Source organism: Aedes aegypti, chromosome 1 (assembly GCF_002204515.2).
Source record: "Aedes aegypti strain LVP_AGWG chromosome 1, AaegL5.0 Primary Assembly, whole genome shotgun sequence".
NCBI classification, from domain to species: Eukaryota; Metazoa; Arthropoda; class Insecta; order Diptera; family Culicidae; genus Aedes; species Aedes aegypti.
This window is the reverse complement of record NC_035107.1, coordinates 233,160,322-233,183,031: the sequence shown is the minus strand read 5'-3', so window position 1 is coordinate 233,183,031 and position 22,710 is coordinate 233,160,322. Positions and strand designations below refer to the sequence as shown.

Sequence of the window (22,710 nt, the reverse complement as noted above, 5' to 3'; positions counted from 1 at the left end):
CGAAGTGATCAAACATGCAGATTTTTTTTTTTCAATATGGAAAATTTTACAGATGTTCCAGGTTTCAATATGTAACAATACTTAATTTTAAACAAAGAACATATGAATTATCAGTTTTTTTTTCAATATGGAAAATTTTACAGATGTTTCAGGTTAGTTCCGAAACCATAAAATGACCATAATGGTCAAACATTCAGATTACTAAATACGAAATGTAAGAATACTTCTTTCTAACAAACAAGAGACAAAGAAACTATCAGAACATTTTTTTTTTTCAATATTTGCAATTTTACGGATGTTCCGGGTTAGTTCCGGAACCATAAAATGGCCGTAATGGTCAAACATTCAGATTACTAAATACGAATTGGAAGAGTACTTCTTTCTAACAAACAAGAGACAAAGGAACTATCAGAACATTTTTTTTACAGTATTTGCAATTTTACGGATGTTCCGGGTTAGTTCCGGAACCATAAAATGGCCGTAATGGTCAAACATTCAGATTACTAAATACGAATTGGAAGAGTACTTCTTTCTAACAAACAAGAGACAAAGGAACTATCAGAACATTTTTTTTACAGTATTTGCAATTTTACGGATGTTCCGGGTTAGTTCCGGAACCATAAAATGGCCGTAATGGTCAAACATTCAGATTACTAAATACGAATTGGAAGAGTACTTCTTTCTAACAAACAAGAGACAAAGGAACTATCAGAACATTTTTTTTTCTTTTCAATATTTCCAATTTTACGGATGTTCCGGGTTAGTTCCGGAACCATAAAATGGCCGTAATGGTAAAACATTCAGATTACTAAATACGAATTGTAAGAATACTTCTTTCTAACAAACAAGAGACAAAGGAACTATCAGAACATTTTTTTTCTTTTCAATATTTCCAATTTTACGGATGTTCCGGGTTAGTTCCGGAACCATAAAATGGCCGTAATGGTAAAACATTCAGATTACTAAATACGAATTGTAAGAATACTTCTTTCTAACAAACAAGAGACAAAGGAACTATCAGAACATTTTTTTTTTTCAATATTTGCAATTTTACGGATGTTCCGGGTTAGTTCCGGAACCATAAAATGGCCGTAATGGTCAAACATTCAGATTACTAAATACGAATTGTAAGAATACTTCTTTCTAACAAACAAGAGACAAAGGAACTATCAGAACATTTTTTTTTTCAATATTTGCAATTTTACGGATGTTCCGGGTTAGTTCCGGAACCATAAAATGGCCGTAATGGTCAAACATTCAGATTACTAAATACGAATTGGAAGAGTACTTCTTTCTAACAAACAAGAGACAAAGGAACTATCAGAACATTTTTTTTTTTCAATATTTGCAATTTTACGGATGTTCCGGGTTAGTTCCGGAACCATAAAATGGCCGTAATGGTCAAACATTCAGATTACTAAATACGAATTGGAAGAGTACTTCTTTCTAACAAACAAGAGACAAAGGAACTATCAGAACATTTTTTTTTCTTTTCAATATTTCCAATTTTACGGATGTTCCGGGTTAGTTCCGGAACCATAAAATGGCCGTAATGGTAAAACATTCAGATTACTAAATACGAATTGTAAGAATACTTCTTTCTAACAAACAAGAGACAAAGGAACTATCAGAACATTTTTTTTCTTTTCAATATTTCCAATTTTACGGATGTTCCGGGTTAGTTCCGGAACCATAAAATGGCCGTAATGGTAAAACATTCAGATTACTAAATACGAATTGTAAGAATACTTCTTTCTAACAAACAAGAGACAAAGGAACTATCAGAACATTTTTTTTTTTTTCAATATTTGCAATTTTACGGATGTTCCGGGTTAGTTCCGGAACCATAAAATGGCCGTAATGATCAAACATTCAGATTACTAAATACGAATTGTAAGAATACTTCTTTCTAACAAACAAGAGACAAAGGAACTATCAGAACATTTTTTTTTTTCAATATTTGCAATTTTACGGATGTTCCGGGTTAGTTCCGGAACCATAAAATGGCCGTAATGGTCAAACATTCAGATTACTAAATACGAATTGTGAGAATACTTCTTTCTTATCAACAAGACATAAAGGAACTATCAAAACATTTGTTTTCTTTTCAATATTTCCAATTTTACGGATGTTCCGGGTTAGTTCCGGAACCATAAAATGGCCGTAATGGTCAAACATTCAGATTACTAAATACGAATTGGAAGAGTACTTCTTTCTAATCAACAAGAGACAAAGGAACCATCAGAACTTTTTATTTTTTCAATATTGCCAATTTTACGGATGTTCCGGGTTAGTTCCGGAACCATGAAATGGCCATAATGGTCAATAATTCATATCACTAAATCCGCCATGCAAAAATATTGTCGTGTGCTGTTCCGCAGCAAAACGAAATCATGACAGTTTATATCAGTTCCAATAATTCTACTTGCCGTAAGGAACTCAGGATGGTTCCAGGGCTCTAGGTGGCCAGGGCGAAGTCTCCGGTCAATGGGACCGCCACCAATCGATTCAGCAGCCTTTTTCCGATCTAGAATGGTCAAAATCATTTCCTGAAACCATTACCCAGCTGAGATATTGCATTTAGTCGCGTTTTGGAGCCCGATTTTCTCACTGTGCATTGGTAATCGAATGTGTAGATCCTTGTTTCTAAGCAAATGAATGGACCAAGATAAAAACTATCACCATTTGGAGGTAGAGAAGAATCTTCTCTTCGTCGTAACATTGTTGAATTATGTGTAAACCCATTCATTTACTTGTTAACAACAAGCTACATACTTGGTTACCAATGGCTTTTAGGGCGAGATCATAAATTTAGCGAAAATTTAAAAAATAAATCACTTCAGAGACGCGAGAAAAATAACACTTTTGCTTTTCATGCAAAAAATCGCTCTGATTACAAAGAAAAACAAGAACACGAATGCTTGAGCTTTCACGAAGTACTGCCCGGAAAAACGAACGCGCAACCCGAGAGGGAGTAGAAACGGATGATTCGCTATTACGAAGCTGCTGATGTTTTCTTCGGTTAGATGACAGTACCTTACGAGGTTTTTCGTTGATGCGAGTGCTTTGTGGAATCTCTTTTTGCTTCGTAGTCGCGAATTGCTCGGGCGTTCTCGACGCACTTCCCTGAAAAGAGAACGCGCATCATGAGAGGGGAAAAAAGACTAACGCTTGTTCGGGCTTTCTCAATGCATTGCCCGGCAACGCGCAACCCGAGAGGGCAAAAAACTAACGCTTGCTTGGGCTTTCTCACGCACTGTCCGGCAAAAAGAACCCGCAACCCGAGAGGGAGAAAAAACGGATGATTGCTCAGGCTTGATCGACGTACTGCCAGTGTTGCCACATTTCAATCTGTACCGAAGGCTCAGAAATCTTCGTACATACATCTTTACTTTCTGTGTATTAGAGATTTTAAAAATCTGTACCTACCACAATCAACGTGAATTGTTGAAAAGAATCGTTCTCATTTAATTTTGAAATTCAACATATTTTATTAATTATAATAATATTACTCATTATATGATAATTACTAAATTCTATAAAAATAGTATCTTTCAATCATAGTTTTGATGAAATTATTTCCAAATTTGTAACAAAAATCGTCAATTCCAAAAATCTGTACGAATTTGTAATTTTAAGAGAAAATCTGTAATCTGTATCGTACAGAATCTGTTCTAAAAAGTATTAGAAAATTGGTACCTTTCCAGATAAATCTGTACTTCTGGCAACACTGCGTACTGCCCGGCAAAAAGAACGCAAAAACCGAGAAGGAGAAAAACTGCCCGGCAAAAAGAACGCGCATCCTGAGAGGGAGAAGAAAAAAACGACGCTTGTTCGGGCTTTCTTGACGCACTGCCAGCATTACAGTTTATTTTATAAGTTAGCAAAACCTGATTATACGATGTCGTGTGTAAAAACTAAGTTAATTTTTTAACATAAAAAAAGTGTTTTTAATATTCTTGAACATCACATCAAATAAACGCATTAAATAAATAAACATTAAATAAACATAATAAATAAACATCTCTTAATATTTGGATAAGAGGAATATAACCGTAATTGTTTTACATTTTTTATAAACCAGTGTTTTCGCTGAAAATCACAAATACGCGACAAATTTAAACCAAGATTCTAATTTTAACTGGTTTTCAATTTTTGATGATTGTTGTTTGTTGAATGATGGATTCTTGATCATTAATAACGCATTAGAATAGAGTGGTATAAAAGTTTTTTATTTTGGAGATTTTAAGCTCAATTCAAAACAAAGGTTATTAATGTTACGGTGGTTCGCATACTTGAACATATGGGACTTTCACCTCAAATATTACAGAAATCAATTGATTGAGATTTGAGAAAATTATAGCAATTTGTTTTTTCATGAAAATTGTCGTTTTCGGTAGCAAATTCACTGCATGGAACAAAATGGAAATAAAATATTATTAGAATAGATTTTTAATGTAAGCGCCAAGTTATGCAAATCATCAGATAGCTTTTCAATGAAATAGGTTTTCCATAAATGTTTTGAAACCAATTTTGACCCATGGTGGGGCAAAAGTTCCAGCCGAGATCGCAGCAAGCCGTGCGCGCGGACGGCTGCGTTTCGAATTTTGTGTCACGTTTACCTCGCTCTACGTTTTTTTTTTTTTTTTATTCGACTTGTGATGGCGGATGGTGCTATGCCACGAGCAAATGTTCTGTGGAAATATTGTTTTCAAAGTGATAAGAGTGTTTTTTTTTTTTCAGGAGATGATTTGCATCCGTTTTGCTCGAAAGTGCTCTGTGATATCTCCAGCAATTTAATGCGTTTCACGCGACTCGTTTTTTTATCTCCTGTGTGTGTTAAGCATGTTGATTGAAAAATGGATGGAATATGAAAAACGATTGCAGAGGAGTTTCGAAAAAGGAATTTGTTGAGTTTGTTCTGATCAGCAGCGCATGATCACAATGCGTAAATATTAACCATTTGTCGGCCAGAACGTCTACCAATCGTATCCAATGGCACTACCCTTTTCATCAACATTCCACAACATCCCGTAATGTCTATGAGAAGTCGTTGAGTTCTCTGCATCTTTCGTAAGTAGGTATTCAATCAATCATCCTTTCCCATTCCCCAGCTTTCGCAATGCTAATGGTGGGGCAAAAGTTCCAGCCCTATTTTATCTCACAAAAAAAACTTGTAGATTTCCTAAGCCCTTAATAGTATCTTGAAATTTTTCTAAATATGCCTGATCGTGTAACAAAAACCATCAAAATTTCACATCTTACCTTAGCTTTGCAAAAAAAAAATCTGTCCAAAATTAAGTGAGTATTTTCTTACAAACATCATATTTTGATTAAGAGTATTGATATTTTTTATTTAAGTCAATGAACTTTAGCCCTTGTCCTTGATTCAAACTCTTGCCCCACACCGTTGGGGAAAAAGATCTTTCAAGACAACCATTTTTGAAACTATTATAACTAGGAATGGATATTTTGACACAAGTTTTTCAGTGAAATTGTAGCCAATATGTGGGAAATCCACTGTGTGATATTTTTTGCCTTTGAACTGTTATAGTTTTTTTTTTCTAAGAATATTGGTTATACCACAAAGGTCGAACTTTTGCTCCACCATACTCTGCCTTTCATTTTCCGTGTAAAGCTTAGTATGCTGTTTTACACCAGAAAGGTAAAGAAACTCCTTGACTGAGTTGGTCAAGAAATTTCCTACAGAGAGCCCCATTTGAAATTACATTTCTTTTCAGCAGCGTACAACAATCAAAGAAATATGACTTTCTTGACCATTCCTGAGAAAAAAATTTCGACGCATCGAGATATGCGATTACTTTTATTGTCCGCAGCAAATCAGCCTTAATCAGAATTTTCACAGGTGAATCGAATTCACCTACTTATGCAAGCCAAAAAATCGCTTCTAAAAGCACTTGACCTAGCTTAACCTAAATATATAAAGCATTTATCGTGCCAATCGACATTTGTTTTAATGTTTTGACATTGGATGTTCTAAGTAATGAACGAATAAAATGAAATAAAAAAAATAAATGATTCTTGGATTGCTCTATGCAGAATCTGTTCTTAGGTTCATTAACAAGAAGTGTAGTGTAGTGTAGAAACACAAAAACTTTAAGTATATAGTTTAAAAAATGCTGAAACATGACTTTTTGCAATGTTATCATATTTTTTCAATATTGTTAGACGTCTACAGTAGTAGAGAAGTAGGCTCTGTCCATACTATTTACTCTGTTTTGCGAAATCAAAAATCCATTTTTTTTTAATTTGAACTTATGGCCACGAATTCGCTCCAGGTACCCCACTGTGCAGCGTCTCGGTCGACGTCACCGCATCGTCATCCGATCTACGCGTTTCGGTGTGCTAAATTATCACATACTGCGACTTAATTGAGGAGGGCCCTCTTCTCGTGGAGTAGCGTTTATCGCTTCATTGTCGCACCTCTAGCCGGCGGGTCCAGGAAGATAATGAAAAGAACACCAATTTACATACAATAATCAATTTGTTCACAATTAAGATTTAATTGAATTTAGGGATTTATCTTGGTCCGATTTATTCGGTCGCACGGAAGGTTCCTGGCGGACACTGGAGTAGATGCCAGATGATTATTAACTGTTGATGCTCTCCGGTTAAGAATGCGAGACGGCAGACATCACCGGAGGATGCTATTAATAGTTTTGCAATTAGCTGAAAGTCGTCACGTCTCGTCTTGCGAACAAGATAGCGAATAATGGCTGCGAAGGGGGTAAGGAGTATTGCCGTGAACAGATTAACTATGTTCAGTGGATTTGCTGAGAAGGACTGATAAGTAGAAGATCGGCGCTCGAGACGGGTAGAGAATGGTTTTCGGAAATGTTGGACAAGCGGGTGATTTCCAAGAATTTGAGGAAAAGTAATTGATTGGTATCTCATAACACACTTAAATAAAATGTGTTTTGAATTTAATTAAAAGTATTGTTTTCAGGCATCTGTAAGTTTGTGAGTACAATTTTTCAACCCATCTCTTCTCATTGAATAATATCATCCAATGAAAATTACGCTCAGTAAATATAACAATTTCCCGCCCACTTTTTCTTTCAAATTTTCATTATATAATAGAAAATGCCCCCTATGATTCTTGTATCCTGGCCTATTTTTAGCTTTTTGTAATGAGAATTGCCCCTTTCGGGCACCATAGTTCATTTTTTTTATGTATGAAATTTATTATTTTTTTCTCATAAGGATTCTATCATGTAATGAAAATTACGCCCCTATTATTTAGGAATTGTGAAAATTTTTGCGCTCACATACCCTTATTGAATAGAATCGTATAGAGAAACTGAGCCCTTATGACCCTGGAACATTTTTCGGTCCACCTTATGGAGTAATATCATATCGTTGAATTTGCGCCTCTTTGATTTAGGGATAATGACAAACGCCCCTATTATCCAACATTAATGAATCTATTTTGTCGCCCACCTACCCCATTGAATAATATCATGTAATGAAAATTGTGCACATTTGCTTCAGTATATTTCATTGTTGTTTTCTGGAATACGCCCGAAAATGCGCGATTATTTTCGATACCGATAGAAATTACAAACGTTGTCCATCCCACAGATGCGGATCAGTGAGAGAGGAGAATCATTATTATGGATCCAATCTCGCGGACCTTTTCTAAATGACCTATCCAACATTGAGACACTATCTTAGTTTACTTCCTCTTTAATCAATCACTGAACCACATTAACATTTTTGGTTGCGTTTTTTTTTTTTTTTTGTATGAAACGCTAGTCAAGGACATTTTTTTATCTATAGTGAAAAACTTCCCAAAAGTTTCAGTTGTTATGTTCAAAACAGAGCGAGATAAGAGAGTATCTTTCATTGGTACATAGGACATTTTGAAAAATTTCGCGATAAATCGACTCATATTATAAGAGATATGAATCAAACATAATGTGGTATATGGCTTTCAAAAGCACACATGTATGAATCAAATTTTCTAGAAATGTGGTTGACAAATTATTTCCCCATTGTATTTTGCTTAAGTATATTATAATTGATTACGATGCTTTATACGTTGGTAAAATGTGTTCTACTCAATTGCAACTCTATTTGATGGGATATTCACTGCTTAATCCAACTTTTATCCATATCTGTGTGCTATACATAACAATGGGGTGACTGTATGAAACACAGGAAACCCCTAACATAAACCTGTTTCAAGCAGCGCCGCATAACGTTTGATGCCCATTTCGTTTCTACACCACTCAGCTCTCAAAAATCCACCCTCCGCGCAAACATTTGAGAGAAATTTATCATAAATCAATAGAACAGAAACCGACTTCGATGTTGAATTCCGGCCGGTTCTCCACAAACATTGAGAGAATAACGAAATAGATATGCCTCACACCTACCTGCAACGTTTTGCTGAGCCTCGCTGGGGTGGACCGACGCGGCGGAGCAGGGTGATCTTCGGTGCTGGGACAGCGTTACCAACGAGCTGCCCGGGGTGGAGTTCATCGAGCCGGTGGACGAGTCGCAGTCGATCAACGACCTCTGCTGAGAATTATGGATCATCTCTTTTAGGTCAGACAATTTTGGTATTTGAAGGCTATGTACCGGTTCGGCGGGCACCTCTCCGTCTACCAGCAACCGCTGTTCGTCCTGGGTTTGCGCCCTTCGGAGAGCCGTCTGCAGGGCCATGACCCGCTGCCGTTCGGCCGTCAGGCAGCACTTTTCGCAGGTACAATTGCGATACTTACAATAGCGCTTGTGTCCCTTCAGGCCGATCTTGTGACCGTGGTTCCGGCAGCGGGCACAGTTCGGCGGCGTTCGCGGGTTCAGGCTGCTGCTGGAAGCTCCACTGCCATCCGCCCGGTTATCGTACCCTGCCTCGGACATCTTTACCATCCAGCGATCTTGCGAAACCATCAACCGTGTGGACAAACTCGTTTCTTATAAGCTTACGCAATAGGTCTCTTTTTATGTACTAATCAGGTCAGTTTCCGAGTTACAATCGTCTTGAAGCGCGCGTCAGGGCTTCTCTATCGCCGGTCACACAAACTCACGGAATATCGCACTCTAATGGACTCTCCTACGCTACTACGAGATACTGCTCTCTAATGGAAACCTTAGTGCTCGATATTGTCGGGAACAGGTCAGTTGGGAGACAATGCACCTGGACACACCCTTCGGAGACGATGCGCAATTCAGAAAACCTTCACAACGGTAAGCACTTCCTCGGCGCTAGTGGTTTCACCATGGTAGCAATAAGAACCGTGCGAGCGCGAGCAATCGTCCTCGAGGAAGTACAACATGTTCTCTACGCAGAACGGCTAATGGTCGCGGCTAGTGCTGTTCCCAAAATGAGATGGATTAGGATAAAGCTTGTTCTGCAATTGGTCTGAAAGTAAAAGAAAGAACATTTGATTTGCATTAGTATCGTGGCAGCGAGGGAATTTTTCAAAATTTTGTGAATTGTAGAAGTTTTATGGCTTAGTCGACCGCTAATCAGATTTCGCTCGGTACGTCTTCGTCCATGCGATTTCGGTGAAAATGTGCAAAGTGGATGATTGAACTGAAGTTATTTATCGAAATACAATAGTTTTATTACATGTTTGTGTACAAATGGATGAACCATTGCAGCTTTCGCAAATTATACTTGGAAAATAAATTTATGTGGCAGGTAAATTTGAATACCCGCCGTAATGTAGTAGAACATTTTAAGTTCGGTATGACGAAAAATAGCGCTTAGGACGAAGTAGATCGAAACCCAATTACGATCTTTACGAAAAGATCATCACCGGTGGGATTCCAACCCTCGAGCCTCAGATTGATCATGCTTGATAGCTGCATGTTTACCACTATGGCCAACTGGGCCCCTAGGTGTTCCCCTAATCAGTGTTATTAGACTCACACTCAAATCTCAATTATTAAGTACTCCCGCGAGAGAAATCTCATTTGCGGTCTGCTTTGCAAAAACTCACGCTTTAGATTTTAATGCAAAATCACTTGTTCACGCTCATGCCGTCAAAAATGATTCAATCATTATACCCACTGGATATCTAGCAAAACCCTATGTTATAATAATAATGAAATTCCTGAAAAATCCCTTGAATTCTCTTGAAGGAATCGGGATAAAGTTGTTTTTTTTTTCATATTCTGATTCTGCGTCAGAAATTGAGGCAGAACCCGAAGTTCAAAAATTGTTCATGCCTTAAAACTATTTTTAAAACACGTTTGAATTTAGTACGGAAATCACTTCTGGATCACTCCCCGGCAAATTTAACTACGGGACGGGAGCTGTCATTATGTAAAATGAAATGTAATTGAGTCTACAGATTGAAATCTTTCTTGATCATTTATAATATCAAAAGTAAGATATTGAAGTGCCACAGAGAGGTGCTCTTTCGATCACCATTCATCATTTCGTATAACATACATAATCAGTCTTGAGCTCAACCAATTTAGCTCATGACCAGGCATGGGAACTGTGATCACAATTTGCCACAATTCATCGATTCTGCCAGTAAACCAAAGCACAAAGCAGCAGCAGCACCAATACCATTAGGTGTTGCGCTGCCAATGATTCACACACTGCTTGACTGTTTTCATCTCTCCACTATGAGCGTTTTCGGGCAGCCATCTCGAGGTGAATGATTGAAAAAAATGTCAAATAATTCAATCGCCAATATTTCGCTCGTGTTTTCAACTAATTGAAATCTATTAGCGCTAACAGCAAGAGCACAATCATTCCGTTGCGATATATATAAACAAGTTCAATTTCATGCTGCCTTTATCGAGCAAAAATGCAAAACCCCGAAAACCGGAAAAATCGTGTTACCACTGTGCTCCAGTCATTTCGCAAAAACGTTGCGAAGAAAAAGATTACAGTTTTGAAGAGCCGTGACATTTTTTTTTTGTTTTAAACGGTCATGGTTTGCTTTGGATTTTGATTATCGTGTAGAAAAATGTGAATGTAGAGGTGGTAAATTTTTGCTACAGTACATTTCCCATGCCTGCCTATGACACTTCATTCAAATCGGCGAGCAGCGCACGAAATTATTCACTACTTGCCCATCATGCTTTTCCTAATCAGAAACGAGAAAGAAACCACAGCAAAACGTTGTTCTCCATTTCCAGATTGTCCCGATTCTCAAACACTTGCAACGAGGCTCATCATTTGAATATTGAATCTGAAATCAGACTAGGAAGTGCAGAAAAAAAACTATTTTGTTAAACAAATATCACGAATAGTCAATCGCACGACTCTAGCGCAGAAAAACAGGTGAAATATTTAGAATACCGAGCAATTCAAATCATCGTCACCACCAGGTGACAAGACGTCACTGTGGACCAAACGACAAAAAAATACGTCGAGAAGATCACCATCCTTTGGCGTGGCGTCTACATGTCTGTTTTAGTTTTAGTATATCACACAATACATCGAGGCTCGACATTGTCTGACGGTCATGTACGATATGTATCACTTGGAATTCAGTCTCAGTCGGGGAAACTCCTCTACCCGTGGAGCGCCATGAGATCGATTGAACACCATGCCTTATGTAACGGCTTAATCCGCTACTCCAGATTGAACGGGAAGTCCAATAAATAAAGATGAGTAAAGCACCAGAGCGATCGACTAGAAACGATTCAGAGTACGAATTTATACATTTCAATGGGATCGACCGACTCAAGAAGAATTTCAATAATTCAAACATTTTAATATATTAATGAATATGGCCTTAGGACGTTGTGGCAAGCAGGTTGTTTAAGCAGGATTCCAATACGACTTTTAAAAAAATGATTCACGTGAGACGGCGAAAAAGAAGCATACCTTCAAAATGGAATGTCGTTTTTGAATACCTAGAAGTTTGTGATTCTTCTCACACATCTAGAAGAGAAGAAGCACCATTTTTTACTTATGATGACAAAACTGTACGTTTGCTCAAAGTCATCTTGAAAGATCTCTCATAAGAGTTCAAAAATGGAATATATGATTTACTTTGATTTTCCCCAGTCCAAGTAACATTATGAAAAAGAAAACCCAATCTTCTTTTCTTCGGAAAGGGCTTTCGCAAGTATATTTTTTAGTTCACTCTAACAAAAAAGATCAAAATAATATTAAAACTTTAGAAAAAGCAAGACTTATGTTCGATGTCCGTGTGACACGAGGACATTTCCAGAAACCTGGAGGACATTTTCAGAGCCCCACTCAATGCCGTCGGTGCCAAAAGTAGGGTCATGGCACAAAACATTGCCGTATGGATGCTAAATGCATGATTTACGGAGGTTCTTTTCACGCTAAGGACGTCTGTCCTGTAAAGGAAGATACCGTAAAGTGTGAATGCTCAACTTGCGGGAGCAATTATAAGTCTAACTTTTGGGATTGCCCCCCGCGTAGGCGAGTCGTCGAGGCTCGTACCAGGCAGATGAGTGGTAACGTTTTCTGTACCTGGAATTCTCCTGGCAGAATCTCAAATAATTCTCATTTTTCAGTTAACGATTTCTTGCTTAAGAATCACACCCATCAGGTAAATTATAATCATGATAATTTACAAAATAATTCTCTCCCGTCGGGTTCTAATCTTTTAATTTCGAATGGATTTACCGACGGAAACTCGTATGCCGATATTGTAGCAGGCAGTTATGGAAAAACCCCCGCCGATTCAGGTAACTCCTATTCCGTCTCTTCATTAACTGATAATCCCAACACAAAAACATCAGAAAATGCACCTATGTCTGCCTCTGATTTGGATTTTTTTAACTGTACAATTTAATCAAATAATTGATGCAATGTTCAGAACCACCACAATGGCTGAAACAGGTTCAAATATTTTTCGAAATATTTAAAATTTAAATGCTCATTCTTTGAATGATAAACAGGACAAGCTGTTTAATTTTCTAACAGCTAATAACATACATATAGCAGTTATTACTGAAACTTATTTGAAACCTGAATCCAAACTTAAACGAGATCCAAACATTTTTGTTTATCGTAATGATCGACTAGATGGGGCGTGTGAGGGAGTTGCAATCATCATTCATAGAGCAAAAACTTTTATCACCATTTGAAAAAGTTTTTGTAACTTTGGATGTGTCTGTTGAAACACAGCTTGCTAAACATACTTTCATAGCTGCCTATTTGCTATTTCAATCATTCATCAATGTGTCATGTGATTTCTCCAAGAAGTTGTCCCAGAAATCATCCAGTGGATCCTTTAAGAATTCATTTCAAAGTTGTTTTCAAAGATATCTTCTGGAGTGTGAATCCATTAGGAAATAATTCTTGGGATTCTTCCAGGATTTTATTTATGAAGGTTAAGAAGGGCATCCTCATGGAATTTCGTTTAAGTAAGTCTGGTGATTCGTTCGGTGTTTTCTTCAAAAATAAATTCTTTTTCAAGGAATTCTTTTCAAGGATTTCTTTGATATGTTATTTTAAAGATTTCTGCAGTGATTCTTCATGAATTTCTTCAAAAACCGTTTTCAAAATTTCCTTAGTGCGTTTTTCTAAGAATTCAAATAGTTTTCTCAGTATTTTGGAAGATTCCACAATGAATCGAGTGATTGATTAAGATTTGTCCAGGCTTCATACATTTATGTTTTGTTTTCCCTCCATCTTTTTTTTTTGAGACCTTAGAGTTTGCGGCAACAAAACAAAGTCGTTTAAGGTGTCTGGATTCGATTCCCGGTCGATCCAGGAACTTTTTGTCATGGAAATTTCCTTGACTTCCCTGGGCGTGTAGAGTATCATCGTACCTGCTACACGATATACGAATGCGTCCCTGTGTTCATCCAGAATTTACCCAAATAAACATTCAATGAATCCATCATGGGATTCCTTTAGAGACCGCTTCAGTGATTATGTAAAGTGTATTCCATAGATTTTTAACTTCCTAAGAGAATTTTCCAAGGATTTTGTTCAGGGTACTTGAATTTCTTTGAGGATTCTAGATATATGGAAGGAAATTCTCCAGAAACACCTCTTGCAATTATCAGAAAACTATCATCAGATTCTTCGTGAATCCTAACAATTATTCAAAGAAGCCTCCAAGAAATTATTCAGGTACGCATCCATAGATTTCTTCAAGAATTCTACCTAGGTTTCTACTCAATTCATATCATAAATTCACCCTTATCCATGTAAAATCGTTCAAGCATTGTTTCAGAACTTTTAAATGGACTTATCTATTAATTTCTTCGTAAGGAATCTTTGAACCACCTACTTCTTGGAATTGCTATGGTAATTTCTTTAGGAATTCTTTCAAGAAATTTCTTGAGAAGTTTTTCAAACATTTGCACAAGAAATTCTGGTAGGCTTTCTTAAAAGCGCTTCTTCAGATTTTTTTATGTCTTTATTAAAGAGACTTTCGGCCCAAGGCCTCTGATTACCGTGATGAATTAAAATCCGGATGGCACCAATATCCAGACACTCAATCAATATTCATGAATTTTATGTAGAAAATCTATATAAATAAAAATGGAATGGTGTTTGTATGTCACGAAATGGCTTGAGAACGGGATATCAGATTTTGAAAATTCTTCCATACTTATGTTCCCAGAGTGTTCCGACGTGTTTGTGCATATGAAAAGTACAGGATATTGCACGGGAAAATCGAGAAAAACGGAGGTGAACGGAACTGCCATTTAGTACGGGACGTTCGAAAGTGTGGATAAATGTGGTTTTTCTTGATGTTTTGTTCAAAATGGTGAATTTAATTGTAATGTTCAATGAGTGAAATATGTGATTTTATGTGCAACTTAAGTGTTTTAAGAGCAAAAATATGCTGTCTGGCTTTGTGAGCCAGTGTTTCTATAGCCGGACATAGAATGATGATGTCATGTATCTGCAGTGTAAACGAAAATATGACAAGCATATTTGTAGAAAATTGAAAGTTAAAGCTGAAAACAAATATATTCAGTGATAAGGCAAGAGTTCACAGAAAAACTAATCAAAAATATATTTTTTCAGTAGTTGTACAACAAAGTTTTCGAATCAAACCGCAAGCGAGCAAAGGAGGTAAGAAAATCAAATTACATGTAAGTTTTTGTTTTCATAGTATATTGTATGGCAAACGCAAATACTACGTTCTCAGAAAAGTAATTTTCCATAGTGCACAAAGTTGATTGAATGAGGAGTGCTTTGTGAAGCCCAAGCAGGACAGTTCGGTTTTGCGTCGTCCGATTGATTTAGCTGACGGATTCGCGCGTTTTCGTTGCCGGAGAATTTTTTCCCCCTGTTTTGGAGCGTCTTGCTGGGTAGTGCTTCGAGAAGCCCAAGCAGGACAGTTCGGTTTTGCGTCGTCCGATTGATTTAGCTGACGGATTCGCGCGTTTTCGTTGCCGGAGAATTTTTTCCCCCTGTTTTGGAGCGTCTTGCTGGGTAGTGCTTCGAGAAGCCCAAGCAGGACAGTTCGGTTTTGCGTCGTCCGATTGATTTAGCTGACGGATTCGCGCGTTTTCGTTGCCGGAGAATTTTTTTTCCCCCTGTTTTGGAGCGTCTTGCTGGGTAGTGCTTTGTGAAGCCCAAGCAGGACAGTTCGGTTTTGCGTCGTCCGATTGATTTAGCTGACGGATTCGCGCGTTTTCGTTGCCGGAGAATTTTTTCCCCCTGTTTTGGAGCGTCTTGCTGGGTAGTGCTTCGAGAAGCCCAAGCAGGACAGTTCGGTTTTGCGTCGTCCGATTGATTTAGCTGACGGATTCGCGCGTTTTCGTTGCCGGAGAATTTTTTTCCCCCTGTTTTGGAGCGTCTTGCTGGGTAGTGCTTTGTGAAGCCCAAGCAGGACAGTTCGGTTTTGCGTCGTCCGATTGATTTAGCTGACGGATTCGCGCGTTTTCGTTGCCGGAGAATTTTTTCCCCCTGTTTTGGAGCGTCTTGCTGGGTAGTGCTTCGAGAAGCCCAAGCAGGACAGTTCGGTTTTGCGTCGTCCGATTGATTTAGCTGACGGATTCGCGCGTTTTCGTTGCCGGAGAATTTTTTCCCCCTGTTTTGGAGCGTCTTGCTGGGTAGTGCTTCGAGAAGCCCAAGCAGGACAGTTCGGTTTTGCGTCGTCCGATTGATTTAGCTGACGGATTCGCGCGTTTTCGTTGCCGGAGAATTTTTTTCCCCCTGTTTTGGAGCGTCTTGCTGGGTAGTGCTTTGTGAAGCCCAAGCAGGACAGTTCGGTTTTGCGTCGTCCGATTGATTTAGCTGACGGATTCGCGCGTTTTCGTTGCCGGAGAATTTTTTTCCCCCTGTTTTGGAGCGTCTTGCTGGGTAGTGCTTTGTGAAGCCCAAGCAGGACAGTTCGGTTTTGCGTCGTCCGATTGATTTAGCTGACGGATTCGCGCGTTTTCGTTGCCGGAGAATTTTTTTCCCCCTGTTTTGGAGCGTCTTGCTGGGTAGTGCTTTGTGAAGCCCAAGCAGGACAGTTCGGTTTTGCGTCGTCCGATTGATTTAGCTGACGGATTCGCGCGTTTTCGTTGCCGGAGAATTTTTTCCCCCTGTTTTGGAGCGTCTTGCTGGGTAGTGCTTCGAGAAGCCCAAGCAGGACGGTTCGGTTTTGCGTCGTCCGATAGAGTTTGTTGACGGTTTCGCGCGTGTTTTCGTCGCCGGAGATTTTTTTTTTTTCCCTTTGTTTTGGAGCGTCTTGCTGGGTACGTATTTGGGAAGGCCCAAGCAAGACGGTTTATTTTCGGGACGCCAAGAAGTTTTGCTGTCAGTGTCAGTTTTGTGTTCAGTCGAGAATGGATGGCCAACTGGTGAGTTCGTTTCATGCTTATGATAACACATATTTTCTTGAAAGCGTAACTTTTATGTAATATTAAAACAAACTTTGTATGGTTTGTCACTATAGGTGTCGGCATTATGCTTTTTTCTTATACAATTTGAATATACATATATTTTTCTCTTTTTGACATTATTAAAAATTATCCTTTGAATTGTTCGACATTGTGAATGTTGACGTATTTTCTAAAACTTCTACCATATCGAGACAAAATGCACAGTAATACTCATATGTAATTTTCAAACAAACTATGTATGGTTCGTCACTACAAGTGTCGGCATTATTCCTGTTTCATATAAGTTAAAATATATACATGTAATTTTCAGTTTTCGTCATTAATAAAAACGTCTTTTGAATTGTTCGACATTATAGATGTTGACGTAATTTTTCCAAAAACTTCTCGAGACAAAAATACAAAACTAGCTTTAAATACAAGTCGTATATTTCCCCCTTGTCCATGGATCGCATCACCGACCAGAGGTGACTCCCAGATCTTTTCCTTCCTCACTAATAAACACCCTTCCCGTGGTGATTGTGGAGATGCAGAGGTATTCTCGGTCTCTAGAAGCAACAATCATTACACCCTAACATTCCTTCCCCATCCCAACTGACTGTAAGGACTTGGCCGGCGCCGTTATTGATCAATAATATTAGATCTGCTAAAATTGCACTTCGAGAGTAAGCGGAAACTCCCATCCCTTATTCATTTGGATCGTAGTGCAATTCTTACCAGTTCCGATCAATCACGGAGTAGCAACCATTGACATGTACAGTCAGTTTATGCTATGCTATGCTATGCTATGCAAAACACCCCTTTCTTTTTACCTTTATTTTTGTAATAAAAAAAACTTTGAATGGTTGGACACTACAAGTGTAGACTTCCGAAAGGTTCACTTTATTCAACAAACTTTGGATGGTTCGTCACTGTAAGTGTCGGCATAAGAATAGGAGTGTTAGGAATGTTTCATTTAGGTATTTGTTCAACAAACTTTGAATGGTTCGTCACCCCAAGTGTCGGCATAATCATGTTTATATCTCACAAATAATTATTTATCATGGTCTAATTGCTTATCAAAGTGAATCCTGTGACCCAACGATCCTCCCCATTAACAAACATCCCTCCCAGTAACCTTTGTGGAGATGCAGAGGCAAACACGGTCTCCAAATAGCAAAGGTTACACACTAACATTCCTTCCCTCAATCCCACCTGACTGCAAGGACGTGGCCGGCGCCGTTATTGACCCTGTATAAATAGAGGCACTGAATTATGCACACTGAAGAAGATTATGGCCAATCCCAGTCAAACTTCTAGTTGATTCTTTGTGCATTTTCACTGACTTCGGTCAATCACGGAATAGCAACCATTGATATGTGTAGTCAGTCTAAGCTAAGCTAAGCTAAGTGCACAAAGTTGATTGAATGAGTTCCGTTTAGTTTTGATCAATTTCATTGAAGCTGTCCGGATTTTGATGCATAAGTGTCCGGCATATCGATTCATGTGTCCGGGTTTAAGGACACGACATGCTTCAGTATTTTCGCAATTTACATGCAATTTTTGCTTAAATATTCGTCCTTTACTTGAAGACGTGACCCTAAACTAATTGTTTGAGAACCACACTATAATAATATAAGACAATAAAGTGGTGAACGTAGAGTTGGAACATGTGTTGCCTCTTAAGCGTCCGGATATTGATGCAGTACGATATAGATGGATCTTAAGGATCCATCACAAAAGTTGCGAACAGAGTTTTTTTTACAGAGTTTGTCGAAGAGAAAAAAATAGTCTAACACTACTCTAATACTTAATTTGCATTTATGTAAATATCATGTGCTCGTTGTCTATTGTAGTCGTCATCAAAGTCAGTTTTCCTTTTTATTTTATTAAGTAAGATTGTAGTGAAAAGCCTTGCATCCTTCAAAAAGTGTATCAAGGCCGTTTCCATCGCAAAATCGTTGCTCAGCATTGTGTCGATGCCTTAAAAATTGTATTGCGTTATGTTCCACTGTTTTGGCAGTCCCACAAGTATCACATATGATACGGAAATTTTGACCTCCTCCCATATTATGGGAGACCTTTGTATGTGCCGTTCGAAGACGAGACAGGATTATTTGCTCCTTTCGGTCGATTCTGTCTTTCCGGGGGGTTGTAATTCCTTTTATTTGCCGAATGAATAATGTTCGGTCACTCCACCAGTCCACCAATTTCACTGCTGTCTTTAGCCAGGATTTCACATCAGCTCCGGGAATCTCTGAAGTGAGTCGGCGGCTTGTTCGACCATCTTCAAAACTGTTTTTATTGTGCAATGTAAATTTCTTCAAAGATCTAATTCAAATGTCGTATAAAAAGGTCCACAATGAGCTTGTAGAATCAATAACTTACTGAACATTGATTTTGTCAAACAGTCTTGTCCACAATTAGCTAGGAGAATCAATAGCTTACTGAACATTGATTTTGTCAAACAGTCTTGTGGGGTTTCCTATAGATATTTTTTTAAAACTTCTCCATGTTATTTCTTAAGGAATTCCTACCCAGAGATTATTTAAGGAACTTTCCGAACAAAAATTCGAAGAAATTTCTCTATTATTTTCTGTAAATGAATTTTGCAGATATTCTACCAGGGATAACTGCAGCATTCTTCTCAAGTGTTCCTATTATTTTTGTTATGATTTTTTCCATCAGTTGCTGTACACTCTTATTCATGAAAACTCAATACAAAAAAAAAATTACCCAGTAATTTTCCAAATATTTTTTCAGGGTTTGCTAAAATGATGATTTTATCATAAACGGTTCTTCTGGAGATTTTTAAAAGCAAATTTTCAAGAGATGTACTAAAGGATTAAGCATCATTCTCGGACTTCTCTTTTATGGTTTAAAATCTACTCCATATTTTTTTCCGAATGTTAATTCAAGGATTCTTCCATAAATACTATATAGTTCCAGAAGTTTTTCAGGAATACCTCATTTTTTTGGGGATTTGCTCACACATTACTCAACGAACAACTCCATATCCGTATAATATTTGTAACAGATTTGTAGAGTTTTGAAAGAACTTCTAAGAAAATTAGATTATATCAGCCGTGAATGGATTTGAAAAATAAATCTGAATTCTTGTCGGGAAATTAAAAAGTTCACCGTAGAATTTTCGACACTTTTTGACGAAATTCCTGACGTTACATCATACAGAAAACCATAGGTGTTTTTTTTTTGTAGGATTTACTACAACAAATCTTGTTCTTTCTCGTTCGTCATTTAAAAAGAACAATGGTTTATTTTGAAACGGATGGATTTTTTTTACTGAAGGTATTCGTATATAACATCTTGGAAATTGTTTTGCATGAACTCCGAAGTTTCATGATACTATGGCGAACAGTTTGATGTACAAATCTTGTTTTTTTTTTTGTACTTGCAAACAGACTTAGTTTACCTAACTTCTGAAGGGATTATTTTTAACTATTGTAGCAAAACTGTAGAATCTTGGCGGTAGTTTTCAAGAACATTGCCAAAGGTGTCTTATGATAAAAATCGTAACATAAGGTTTTACTGAATTAAAGTCACGAAGGAAACCTTGAGAATTTTTTGAGGAATATCTGAGGGACTTTCAGATATCAGGAACCATATGAATAAGAATTCAGAAATTTTTAAAAATTGCTTGGATACACCATTTTTAAGATTGAGTATAGTGTTGCTTTTCGGAACATGAGAAGATATTTGAACGAAGTTCCTCAAAAAAGCGCCATGCGAGGATAATTAAAACCTGTCTAATGAATGGTAAAAGCAATTTCCTAAGTAGTCTCATTAGAAGCTTCTTCAGAAATCATCCTAGCAGAATTTTTTCTTTGACTTCTGGATTCTCCAGAGTTTTGCCAGTAAGCCTCTAGGTCTAGGTATTCCACCCTGGAAATACACGGAAATTCAATTGCAGAATTTGGTTTTTTGACAAAATTGATAAAATTGTTTCTGAAGTAATGTTTTAGGAAAGATCCTAACAAATCTCTATGAATTTCTTAATAAATCCCTTTCCAGAAATTTTTTCTAAATGTTTCTCCACGGATTCCTTTAGCGCTATGCTGATTTCGGAAGCCAAAGTATGCCTGGGATTTTCAATACATTTTCCTTCGAAGATTCGAAGGCAAGGGAAATTCCAGAAATACTTTTTGTAGATGATTCCGGGCCTTGAAGTGATATTTACAGAAACAAAATATAGGAGAATTGGTGTAATTTGAAAATGTTTCTGAAGTACTTTTGATGGACTTCGCGAGAAAACTTTTTTTTTTTCGGGAAAACTATATGAACAAATTTGACAGAATCAATGATTTTTTTTTTGCGACATTGTGAAGAAAAACTTTTGCAATGTTAAGTAAGTTCTTCTAGTTAAACCCGGGAGCCTATTACGGAATAAATTTGTGGATAGAATGTAGACATATGAGGAATAGTTGTCATCCAGGAGTAATTCACGTTGAAAGTATGAACAAATCTCACAATTTCAATAAATTCTCCAGAATATATAAATAAATGACGAAAAGTGAATTTGAAACCACAAAAAAATATTTTCAAAGATAGATCATTTTACTTCGAAACATTTAAGCAAAAAAATCTAATGATAAATTTCATTTCAATTACAATTACAATTGTTATGTGAAAACAAGAATGTTTATCAAATGGTCTGAAAGTGCATTTAATCATTAAAGTCAGATATGAACAAATAGTCTACTCGATCTTAAGAATTAAAAGTCTCTCCCTTCAAATGGGATTAAAATGTTTAGACATCATCGACGTAGCCTGGTTTTTTTCTGTAGAGTTGTTTTATATTTTTTCCCAGAAAATATCTTAGAAAAGTTCACAGTTTCAAAAAACGACTTTGAATCTAATAAGTAGAAGCAATAATTTGATACGCTAGAGTACCGATGCATGGTCAAAATCAGTATCATTCAACCAGCATAGTGGCCGAACCTGATTGAGGGGCGCGATTTTGAGAGTTTAATGGTGACAAACTGTTTTCTCCAAAAGGTATAAATAGCGGTATTTTTTTCTAAAGAGGCTCTATGCAAAATGGTAAAGAATGATATTTTTTTTTCTTAAAAAAAAAGAACTTAAAGGATTTGTTGTCTGAAAAAAAACAAACATGAATCAAAGGCAAATAATACATGAATTATGTATTTAAAAAAAATAGCAGGAACCATGACCTTAGAGTTTAAATAAGTAATTAAACTAAATTCAACAATATTAAAGAATTTTACAGATTCTTTATGGAGAGTTTTATGAAAATATCCCTGAACAATTTTTAAAGGAAATCGTAGATGAAAGTTGTGTGAGTTCCAAGTATGCTCTGATGGATTCCTACCAGGATCTCTGGAAGATCTTTTGGATCCTCCTCTAACTAAAAACACTTGAATCTCTGGATAATGCCCTACAAGACTTTTTGAAGACATTCCTTGACGTCCGGACAGAATGCCTAAAGAAATTTATGATCAGAGCAATGACTGCAGTATTTTAATGAAATGCCGAGATAATATCCGGAGGAACTTAATAAGGAATATCAGGTCGAATTTCTTGCGGGATTCTCCTGAAGGAATTTTCGGGGCAATTCGTGAAAGTAATCGTGGGTGAATTTGCAAAAGAATGCTAATGAAAATGCCCGGAATGGGGCCCAGATAGCCGTAGCGGTAAACGCGCAGCTATTCAGCATGACCAAGCTGAGGGTCGTGGGTTCGAATCCCACCGGTCGAGGATCTTTTCGGGTTGAAAAATTTCTCGACTTCCCAGGGCATAGAGTATTTTCGTACCTGCCACACGATATACACATGCAAAACTGGTCATTGGCATAGTAAGCTCTCAGTGAATAACTGTGGAAGTGCTCATAAGAACACTAAGCTGAGAAGCAGGCTCTGTCCCAGTGGGGACGTAACGCCAGAAAGAAAGAAAGAATGAAAAATCGGAGTATGAATTATTGTAAGG

The 22,710-nt window shown here is 37.4% G+C and overlaps 1 protein-coding gene across 10 annotated transcripts in view; it reads right to left on the bottom strand.

The window, feature by feature from the left end:
- Nucleotides 1-22,710, bottom strand: part of LOC5571521 (protein doublesex) — a 552,051-nt gene that overhangs the window by 493,591 nt on the left and 35,750 nt on the right. For 7 of the 10 annotated variants that reach the window (XM_021837269.1, XM_021837268.1, XM_021837271.1 and 4 more), the window contains one exon: nucleotides 8,400-9,388. In XM_021837269.1, coding sequence (XP_021692961.1) covers nucleotides 8,400-8,916 — 517 coding nt within the window. In that variant the 5' untranslated portion in view covers nucleotides 8,917-9,388. The remainder of the gene's footprint in view (nucleotides 1-8,399; nucleotides 9,389-22,710) is intronic. The other 3 variants (XM_021837274.1, XM_021837276.1, XM_021837273.1) reach the window with 2 other exon arrangements.